This window comes from Cololabis saira, chromosome 20, assembly GCF_033807715.1.
Source record: "Cololabis saira isolate AMF1-May2022 chromosome 20, fColSai1.1, whole genome shotgun sequence".
Lineage (NCBI taxonomy): Eukaryota > Metazoa > Chordata > Actinopteri > Beloniformes > Belonidae > Cololabis > Cololabis saira.
In genome coordinates, this window is record NC_084606.1 from 11,333,573 (window position 1) to 11,345,638 (window position 12,066).

Here is a 12,066-nt window from a genome sequence, read left to right on the forward strand (position 1 = left end):
TGTGGCTTCTACGAGCCTTTCAGATTCTGCTCCTGTCGTTACGTAACGAAAATGCAATTTACAATTTTCGGTTGGCCTCCGATGTGTGAAACCACACCCACAACTAACTCTGCCGGCCGGAGCTTCCGCCATTTTTTCGTAGCGGTGTATCGCGTCATTCAGGCAGCCAATCAGCACAGAGCCTCATTATCATAGCCCTGCCCACTCAGAATCCTGCGTAGATAATGAGGTTAGAGAATGGGAAGATAAAGACATGGCTCAGAGGCTGAATTTCTAATTTATTTAGCAAAAACAATCAAAAGCTTGTTTTTAAGACATTCAAGACCTGTTTAAAATAGGTATTAGATGTCATAATAGGTCCCCTTTAAATTAACATATAATAGTCAACATGTGGCTCAAAAACACAGATGTTTTGCAGGAACTTTTGCAGGAAATGTTTTGATCCACTTCAGAAGTTGAGTGTTAAGTAACAAATTAAACCTCGTTATTGAAATTTTTTAGCGCAAAAGGAAAACTGAATAAAGTTTTATTTAAATTAAAGGAGCTTTAGGCCGGATTGTGGCAGGATTTATGAAAAAATTCGTATACGTTTTAAGTTTTCTAGTAATAATGTCAGATGAAGCGTTCCAAACCAAAAAGAATGAGCCCTCTAGTGTATCTCTCCGTTGCCTTGAACAGGCTGTGTGCTGCAAAATGTGCTGCAATTGTGCCGGAATTTCCTGCGCTGGGCTGCGGATGTGACGTCACATGACGCTGCATGTGCGTTCTCCCCGTTCTCCCGTGCCGGCTTCACTGTTGGCTGCAGTACCCCCGACGGCCGTCATGGTGAAGGGTGGCGCTAGAGAGTCTCATTTCTTAAAAGGAGCCTCAAGCTCCTTTAAAAGACTAACTCAGGGACTCAGGTCTGGACCCGGTTCTGGACCTGGTACCAGGTCTGGACCCGGAACCAGCTCATACCTGTATCAGGTGCTGCCGTGGTGCTGCTCTTGGGCCAGGCAGTGCTGATCGGTGCCAGCCAATCAGGAAGCTTGGTGGAGGGCTGAGTGGGCGGAGCCTGATGGGAGGAAGCTGGGGTGGGCGTGGCCTGGTCCGTGATGTCATCGCTGTGATTCCTCAGAGACGGAGACGTTAGAGTTTCTGCCTCCAACAAAGTGGCCGCGGCCGAGGAGGAGGAGGAGGAGGGGGCGGGGCTGCTTGTGCTGTTGCCGTGGTAACCAGGGTCATGGCTGTTTGTGCTGTTGCTGTGGTAACCAGGGTCATGGCTGTTTGTGCTGTTGCTGTGGTAACCGGGGTCATGGCTGGCGATGGGCTCCGGGGACGGCAGCGGCGCCAAGTCCAGGAGGCTGGAGCCGAAAATACCTGAGTAAAAAATAGACATTTATTATATGTATATATATATATATATATATATATATATATATATATATATATATATATATATATATATATATATATATATATACATATATTAATATATATGAGTTTATGGTTCGTTACACAAACTACAGAAAATAAAAAACGTTTTGTTTCAGTTGTGTTTGTTGATTCGCGGTAACTGAGTAGGCTACGTTTAACAGATTATTAGACTTCAAAAGGCAGAAAACCTTAAAACAAATCTAAGGTTTGTAATCATGAAAGCACATCTGTAGAGGGATTCCTCAAGGCCCCGTACTGGGGCCCCTTAGGTCTCCTCAGGGTTCCTCAAGGCCCCGTACTGGGGCCCCTTTTCTAATTAGACTGCAACTAGAGTTGTTGAATTGTGTGCATCATAATGACAATAAAGCTGCTTTATCTTCATCTTCATCTTTATCTTTATCTATCTTCTTGTTCAGTAGCTGAAACCGATCCAGATCCTGGTCTCAGATCTGAGGAGCAGAACCTTCAGATGAACCTCTGGAAGATGAAACATGTCCGGGTTCCTCACATCGGCCACGGTTACCTGATGTTTTTTAATTCAGAATTAATTATTCAGAATTAAATAATTCAGAATTAAACTATTTTCCTTCGAGTTTACATGGAAATAGTAATTCTGAATTGAGGTTTACATGGAAAACACGTTTGATCAGCTTTATCCAATTCCGCTTAAGGTCTGGGGGTTGGGATGGTTCTGATTGGATAGGGGGGCGGACCGGAAGTTACGTCTACTGGAAGAAAAACAAACTTAGCCGCTACAACTTTGAAATGCTCACAATTTTGATGTTTCCTGCCATCTGTTCTTTTAATTTTTTCCAGGTCCTCCAAGCTATTTATTAAATAAATCGTCTCTGCTCTTGACCACCGTTTACTGCGTGCTGCCATCTTGAAACATTGTTTCGAAAACAAGCCCAGCGTGGAATATAAGTGTCATGGAGACGGACGGGCGAGGGAACGAGCAGCGCAGAAAGACCAGAATAATTTTTTTTATTATTATTAATTAATTTTTTATTTTTTTTTAATTTATTTATTTACTTTATTAATTTATTTTTTATTTATTAAATTTTTTTTTGTATTATTATTTTTTAGTTTTTAGGGTTTTTTCTTTTTTTTCTTTTCTTTTATCTTTTAAAAAACAATTAATTTTTTTATAGATTTTTTTAAATGTATTAATTTTTTTTTAAATTAATTTATTTCTTTTCTTATTTTTTCTTTTTTTCTTTGAATGAGTGTATGCATGATCGCAGAATATAAGCGTCATGGCGACAGACGGGCGAGGGAACGAGCAGCGCAGAAAGACCGGAATTAATTTAAAGCGGAATGGGTGTATACATGATCGCAGAATTATTCTATTCAGATTTAAAATCGGAATAAACCAGCCACTTACTTCGGAATTAAGTTTAATTCGGAATGGCCATTTTCATTGGGAATTAGGTGTTTACATGGTAATTTTTACTCATTTTAAATCGGATTTAATTTTAATTCTGAATTAAAAAGGATTTAAACGTCCCATGTAAATGCACTGAGTGATGGGTTTCCATGGTTACAGTCTGGTCCAGAACCTTGTGGTGGAACCAGCTGATGAATCCTGTCAAACATCAGCAGATTTCTGCTTCTGCCAGTGCTGGGTTTTATGTTTATGTGGATTTATTCTGCACACATTTCCTCCACTCAGCCTCTGTGAAACGGGTTGTTAACAGAAGACTGTTTATTTTTAGTTCTGTTCTCCAGTTTTCATCTCCGCTGGCGGCTGTGAGTCACAGAAAAATGTAAAACGGCAGAAGAGTTTATGGAGCGTTGAGTGTTTAATGATGCAACATTCATGATGTGGGCGGGTTTTTTAATGGCTCACATCTGTAGCTGGGAGCCGAGAACCGAGGAAGATTTTATTCCCTTTTGTTTATTTATTTTGCTGGTTTCTGTAGCACTTTGAGATTATTTTATGAAAAGTGTTTTACAAATAAAATGTATTATTATTATTATTATTATTATTATTATTATTATTAAAGAGACGAAGAAATATCTAAAGGAAACAGACAAACAGCCACACATACATATATGTGTGTATGTATACGTATATAAATATATACATACATATATATAGGACAGGACCAGGACCAGGACCAGGACCAGGACCTTGTTTTCCTACCTGTGAGGACCAGGACCAGGACCGGGACCAGGACCAGGACCAGGACCAGCAGCCCGACGGCGGGAACCACGATGAAGAGGAGGAGCCGGAGACGGTGGGCGGAGCCAAGCTTGTGGGGACACGCCCCCCCGACCACCTCAGGACCTGGACCCGGACTCTGTTGGGGGGACAGAGACCTGATCAGACCTGCAACTCCTCTGGACCTGGGACCAGATCAGAACTGCACTCCACATATAATTAAAAAAAAGAGGTACTTCCATTATAATCAGTTAAAATATCCCATGCTCTCATACTTCAACTTTGACTGACCCAGAGTGTCGTTACATTATCATCACAGGATAAATTGGAAAAGACACAACACTTGCAAATATTTATGGCCCTAATACAGACTCTCCTCCGTTTTTTCACTCTCTATTCTCAGCATTATCCAACTTCTCGGACTCGTATATCATCCTAGGCGGCGACTTTAACACAGTACTGGATCCACACAGACCGTTCCTCATCAACCTCATCAACCTCCATCAAACTGCTTAAACAGTACATGTCAGATTATGGACTGATGGACATCTGGAGACAAAATAATCCTAGCAATAATGTATATTCATATTACTCACCTTATCATAAATCATACTCCCGCATAGATTACTTTTTAGTCAACAACTCTATCACCAGAGGTGTCAAAAATATTCACATTCATTAATCAGGTAGAAGTATAGATACTAGAGTTTAAAAATACTCCTGTAGAAGTTTGGAAGAATTTGGAAATAAAACAAGCAAATTTCTAGCAAATCAACTTAAACAGCAAACAGAAAAATCCATCATCACTTCAATTGTAGATACATCTGGTAATATAACTCACGACTTCTCCATAATTAATGACTCTTTCAGAACTTTTTACTCAAACCTCTACACTCCATCACAGAATATCTCACTTGCAGACACAGAGATATTTCTGAGGAATGTCTCCCTAACCAAATTAACCCAAACGCAATTAGAAAACCTAGACCGACCTCTCTCACTACAAGAAATCACCAAAGCCCTTCATCTCATGCCCAACAATAAATCACCCGGCCCAGATGGCTACCCAGCAGGATATTACAGACAATTTTGGCAACTTTTCTCACCACTATTCTTTACAATGATCTCTGAAATTCACCAAAACAAGACTATACCCCATCACATCAACACACTCATCCCAAAACCAAACAAGGACCATACCAGCTGCTCCAATTATCGACCCATATCATTAATTAATACAGACATAAAAATCAGATAGACTGGAATCTGTCATCTCATCATTAATACATATAGATCAAACCGGCTTCATTAAAAGGGAGGCATTCCTCAGAAAACATTCAAAGATTATTTAACCTCATAAATTTCTATAAGAACAACACCTCTCCAAAAAAAACACCATTCATCATAGCAACCCTGAACGCAGAAAAGGCATTTGATAAGGTGGAATGGTCCTTTCTCTTCACCTCCCTTAACCACTTTGGATTTCAATCATATTTCACCAACTGGATTAAAACACTATACAATTCACCCACTGCATCTGTTATAACCAATGGAATCATATCAAAACCATTTCAATTATTTAGAGGAACTCGACAAGGATGCCCATTATCTCCATTACTATTCGCACTATTCATCGAACCACTGGCAGCTTCCATTAGACAATGCAACCACATCACAGGTATCCAATCAAAATCACACCACCATAAAATTAGCTTATATGCCGACGACATTTTGTTATACATCACAAACCCCTCATCATCACTTCCATCAGTCCATAATCTGATCAGCAACTTTAGTCGGGTGTCTGGCTACTACATCAACTGGACCAAATCCGAGATTCTACCTATGGGCGGGTGGGATGCTGAGGCTGGGGACCCCCTCTTCACTCGTACAGCAAAGTCTATCAAATACCTTGGAATACACATCTCCCCAAACCTAAATGAATTATTTAAACTCAACTATACCCCCCTATTACAAGAAATAAAAAAAAACCTGGAAAGATGGAATAATCTACCACTATCTCTAATTGGCCGTATCTCAACAGTTAAAATGAACATCCTTCCAAAAAGAAATGACCTTTTTTCAATAATCACTGTCGTCCCACCCCTGGGCTGGTTCTCCTCTCTCAATAGCACAGTCACCAAATTCTACTGGAAAAACAATAAACCAAGAATTACGGTAAACTATCAACCCTACAAAAACATAAACAGCACGGAGGACTCAGGGCTCCAAATTTCCACTTTTATTTTTTATCACACCAACTACTGTATATCCGTCACTGGACAAATAACATCAACTCACCATGGCTAGAAATTGAAAGTAACTTAACTCAAGAACTAAACATCCAAAATCTCCCATCCATAGACAAATCCATAAAAACTCATTCATGCTACAAAAACAATAATTCTATCAGCACCACTCTTTCTGCCTGGTGGAGATCGAACGAAATTCTCCACTACAGCCTCACACCATCCCCTCATACCCCTCTTTGGAACAACCCCATGTTTTTAATCAACAACAAGATTTTTGCATTTTCTCCCTGGATTGAGAGAGGAGTAACCAGCCTGGGACAACTACTCAATGATGGCCTGTTAATGACCTTCGACCACATCCAAAAAGAACACAATATACCGGATCACTGCTACTTCCAATTTATTCAGTTAAAAGAAGCCATAAAGAAAAGCATCAACATTAGAGAATTCAGTAATCACAGTCCTCCCCTATACACTAAGCTTAGATCACTCAAACTTTAGAGAACACTCTCTCAAGTTTACAAGATTCTAGCATTCAATGACACCACAATATCAATTCCAATAGACAAATGGACAATAGATCTCAACAACATACCGACAGACACCAACTGGCTAAACATATGCAATAACACTTTCTCCATGACATGTAACTCCAAAACCCAATTAATTCAGTACAAAGTCTTACACAGAACACACATTACCACACACAAACTCTACAGCATGGGTTTCAGCCAAAATAATTCCTGTACACTCTGTTCAACCTCCGTAGACAATTACATCCACGCCCTCTGGCACTGCCCACACATCCAGAACTTCTGGTCGGAGGTCATGAACAGAATCAGAGATGCTCGGCCTCAGCATCCCCATAAGCCCCATTATAGCATTACTTGGTGACCTCTCTTCATCACATATACCCAAACAACACACATCATTTGTGTTTATATCTTTAACCATCGCCAAGAAAACCATACTATTGAACTGGAAAGACAGAACAAAGATATCCATAAAACACTGGCTTAATCTTCTAACAGATCCCTCAAACCTAGAAAAACTCACTGCTACTTTGAAAAATAATATCTCATCCTATGAAAACACTTGGTCTCCCTTCCTACAATACATCCAGAGCTGATTCCTCTCACAAAACTCTCTCTTTTCTGTTCATTTGTTGCCACTTACAACTCTTACTATATTTTAATTATTATCAATTATTATCATATTATTATATGATCATATATTATATATAGTATTATTACATATTATATCTAGTATATGATACTATTGTTAAATTGTTATATCAACATATATTAAATATATTATTATAGCCAGTACTGGAGTTGAGGGGGGATGAGGGGGGATGGCATCCCCCCTGAAATAAAAACGGTCAAAATCATCCCCCCTGTAAAACTGCCATCCCCCCTTTCCATCCCTTATGTCATTTCATCAATGAATGTGGTTTTACTACTATTTCAACATTTAGAGTCATCACCAGAAAAATAACACCAGAAAAATGTGACAATTTTCACCTGTTTCAGGTAAATTTTCACTTGAAATAAGTAGGAAAATCTGCCAGTGGGTCAAGATTTATCTTCTTATTACAAGACAAAAAAATCTTGTTCCACTGGCAGATTTTTCCCTTATTTCAAGTGAAAATCTTGAAAGAGGTGAAAATTGTTGTTTTTTCCAGTGATGAGTCTTGTTTTAAGTGTAATGAGATTTCTTTTACTAAAACGAGACATTTTAACTAGAAATAAGACAAATATTCTTGTTAAGATTTTGAGTTTTTGCAGTGATCCATTGTACTTATCCTGTGAAGGACAGAGTCATATTGATAAGTTCAGAAAACTGTTTTTTATTGTTGTGTTTTGATGTATTTGATGTAAGCCCAGTGGATATTTAAAGCTTACAGAAGGCTGCATTTAACTGCTGCTATGTCATTCCTGCAGTATTTCTGCAGCTGTTTTGGTCAGTGCTATTATTTGTAATATATTATATTTGTATTCAGCACAAATTATCTGTGCCCATATGATAAAATCCACCATCCCCCTTGATTTTATTTTACAACTGGATTACTGATTATAACTATTATATATTACTATTATTACTACATTATCATATTGTTATGATTATCAAATTATTGTTATTATTACAACCGTGATTATGATTGTGATGATAACTATAATTGTTGCTGTCATTTTGATGAGTGAAATTATTAGTATACATGTTGGTTCTGATTATGATCATGATGTGAATATTATCATTATTATTACTACTGTTGTTGAGTAGTAATAATAATGAGAAGTCCAGCTGCCCCCCCTCAAAAGGGTTATTTTTAGCGTGTTGGGGGGTCGGGGGGGGCCAGACCGGGTTTCTGTCCTCTCAGACTTTCCGTTGAAGTTATTTTTGAAGCGAGATGACGACGAGACGACACTCGACACCAGAGAACCCTGACAACAGACTCATGAGCAAAACCTTGGACCCCCCTCTTCTGAAGTGGACTCTGGTGGACTCTGGTGGACTCTGGTAGACTCTGGTGGACTCAGGTGGTCCCAGGTGGACTCAGGTGGACTCAGGTAGACTCAGGTGGTCCCAGCTGGACTCAGGTGGACTCAGGTAGACTCAGGTGGTCCCAGCTGGACTCAGGTGGTCCCAGGTGGACTCAGGTGGTCCCAGCTGGACTCAGGTGGTCCCAGGTGGACTCAGGTGGTCCCAGCTGGACTCAGGTGGTCCCAGGTGGTCCCAGGTGGACTCAGGTGGACTGAACCTTTTAAGGTGCTACGACCTTTTGTGTTTCGGCCAAATTAAACATGTAATTTTATGACTATTGCTACGGTAACGACATCCCATGATGCAACACACTTAACAACAATGGGGAGGAGCTTCCTGCTGGTGGATTTAGATGATCCCAGAGGAAGAACTGCACCTGAACCTGCAACCTCGTACCTGCTGCCAGGCACGGAGGTGGAGGAGTCATGGGCTGGTTCCAGGAGGTGGAGGAGTCAGAAACAAACGCCGCTGCAAATTAAAGAAACACCGCTGCAAATAATAAAAACGCCGCTGCAAATTAAAGAAACACCGCTGCAAATAATAAAAACGCCGCTGCAAATAAAAGAAACGCTGCAAATAATAAAAACGCTGCTGCAAATAAAAGAAACGCTGCAAATATAAAGAAACGCCGCTGCAAATAAAAGAAACGCTGCAAATATAAAGAAACACCGCTGCAAATAATAAAAACGCCGCTGCAAATAAAAGAAACGCTGCAAATATAAAGAAACACCGCTGCAAATAAAAAAAGCTGCTGCAAATAAAGGAAACGCTGCAAATATAAAGAAACACCGCTGCAAATAAAAAAAGCTGCTGCAAAAAAAAGAAACGCTGCAAATATAAAGAAACATCGCTGCAAATTTTTAAAAAAACGACGCAAATAAAAGAGCCACAACGGAAGTGAATTACCGGGGACCAGGAGGTGGAGGAGTCATGGTCTGCTTCCAGGAGGTGGAGGAGTCATGGTCTGGTTCCAGGTGGAGGAGTCATGGTCTGGTTCCAGGAGGTGGAGGATTAATTAAAGATTGAATTAAAGAAATGCTGCAAATAAAAAGAAACATCGCTGCAAATAAAATAAACGCTGCAAATAAAAAAAACGCTGCTGCAAATAAAAGAAACGCTGAAAATATAAAGAAACCCCGCTGCAAATAAAAAAAAACGACGCAAATAAAAGAGCCACAACGGAAGTGAATTACCGGTGACTGTTTTTGCTGATGCACCTGTGTTTTTTACGTGAGAGGAGAAGTCCTTGACCACCACACGCAGCTTCAACTTCACATCCATCCAAATAACTATTGTTACCCATGGTTTAGATTATTCTTGGCATTATTATTAATGATAAAAACAACAGAAACAACAACACCGGTGTCCTATCACATAAAAACACCGGTGCATCGGCAAAAGCAGTCCCCGGTAATTCTCTTCCGTTGTGGCTTTTTTATTTGCGTCGTTTTTTATTTTATTTGCAGCTGGGTTTTTTTATATTTTCAGCGTTTCTTTTATTTGCAGCAGCGTTTCTATTTCTTTGCAGCGTTTATTTTATTTGCTAAGCGTTTATTTTATTTGCAGCAGCGTTTCTATTTGTTTTCAGCTTTTATTTTATTTGCTAAGCGTTTATTTTATTTGCAGCAGCGTTTGTTTATGTTTGCAGCGTTACTTTTATTTTCAGCAATGGCGGGTCTCGGCCACCGTACTAAGGGGATATTACGGAAGAGTATTAGGGCCAGGCAGGAGAAAAATAAAAATAATATTTTATAGGAGGAAGATTTTCTTTTTATTGTGCACTTCGAGAAAAAAGTCTAAATGTTGAGAAAAAAGTCAAAATGTTGAGAAAAAGTCTAAATGTCGAGAAAAAAGTCAAAATGTCGAGAAAAAAGTTGAAATGTCGATAAAAGAGTCGAAATGTCGAGATTAAAAACATGATTGGGTATAGCTGTACTGTACCACCACCTTGTTTTTTAATTTTATTATTATTATTATTATTATTATTATTATTATTATTATTATTATTATTATTATTATTATTATTATTATTATTATTTCATTTCTTTTTTTTCCAATGTCTTTTTTATTTTAATTTTATTTAATTTTATTTTTTTCATTTGCACTTATGAATATCTGGGTACAGGTACACGGGTGTTAGTGCGAGTGCCTGTGTAGATGAGCTTATGTGTATACATGCAGATCTATGCTATATGTATATGAACGTGTGTATGCCGGGACTTGTGTGTACATACATATATAATTATATGCTGCATATTATTATTATTTTCATATATTGCTATATTTTGTTTTATGTTTATTCTCTGTGCTGTTCTGTTATGTTAAAAGTTCAATAAAAAAAATCTACCAAAAAAAGAAATGTTGAGATTAATGTTGAAATACAATTTCAAGAATAAAGTCGAAATTTCGTGAAAAAAGTCGAAATGTCGAGAAAGAAGTCAAAATGTCGAGATTAATGTTGAAATACAATTTCGTGAATAAAGTTGAAATTTCGCCTTTTTTCTCAACATTTCACATTTCGGTGATATTAACAATTAAAAATGAAGTTTGTTGCTTTACATGAATACATCTAGTTTTGAACTTAATCTGCATTTGTTCAAAAAACAAGACATTGTGCATTTTTTCCTTAACAAGCAGTATTTATGTAATCCCAGTCAATCTTTTCATTTACACACAAACAACAAGCAATGATCTTGTTGTATTTACTTTTCCTTTAACAATTTTAATCTATTGGGCAGATTGACCAACGTTTAGATGAAACATTTCTTTAAGTAGAACAACCACAGTAAAAAATATCTTGCTTGATCTACTTTAAAATACTAGTCTTTGTATAAACTACTTAATTTTTAGTATGTACAAAATTCATTTGCAAGTAAAGTCAACTTAATTTTGATAAATAAAGTAAACTTAACACAATTAAGTTGACTGTACTTGCAAAATGTATTATTTACATACAAAAAATTAAGTAGTTTATACAAAGACTAGTCTTTCTTGATCTACATAATAATCTCATGCAAAAAGTTGACTTTTTTTTTTTAAGTAGATCAAGCACAATATTTGTATCAATGCAGAGAATCAAACCAAACCATCAAACCCAAAACCAGAGAATGAAACTGTCCGTTTGTGGGTTTTCAAAGCGAGTTTCCTTCAGATCAAACAAACCGCACTGCAAAAACTCAAAATCTTAACAAGAATATTTGTCTTATTTCTAGTTGAAATGCCTCATTTTTAGACCAAAAACTTAAATAAGTAGAAAAAGATTTTTTTGCTTGTAATGAGAAGATAAATGTTGTCCCACTGGCAGATTTTTCTACTTATTTCAAGTAAAAATCTTCTTGAAACAGGTGAAAATTGTCAAATAACAAGTTATTTTTCTGGTAATGAGTCTTGTTTTAAGCGTAATGACATTTTTTTGAATAGAAATTAGACTTTTTAACGAGAAATAAAACAAATATTCCTTTAAGATTTTGAGTTTTTGCAGATAATCCGAACCGGTTCTGACTGACCCGAAACTAAACCCGCATCCTGAGACCAGAACCGGGTCCAGGACCAGAACCAGGATCAGAGCCAGAACCAGAACCAAAACCAGAACCAGGATCAGAACCAGGACCGACACCGGTACCGACACCGGTACCGGCTCGGTTCGGAGACTCACCTTTGCGCTGAAGGTGACCTGCGCGCAGGACCGGG

The 12,066-nt window shown here is 38.1% G+C and overlaps 1 protein-coding gene across 1 annotated transcript in view; it reads right to left on the reverse strand.

Annotated features, from left to right (window-relative positions):
• corin (corin, serine peptidase) overlaps window positions 1–12,066 on the reverse strand; it is a 45,915-nt gene that overhangs the window by 33,598 nt on the left and 251 nt on the right. The window contains exons 2-3 of the mRNA XM_061710508.1: window positions 3,563–3,719; window positions 958–1,359 (exon numbers count right to left, since the gene is read on the reverse strand). Coding sequence (XP_061566492.1) covers window positions 958–1,359; window positions 3,563–3,719 — 559 coding nt within the window. The remainder of the gene's footprint in view (window positions 1–957; window positions 1,360–3,562; window positions 3,720–12,066) is intronic.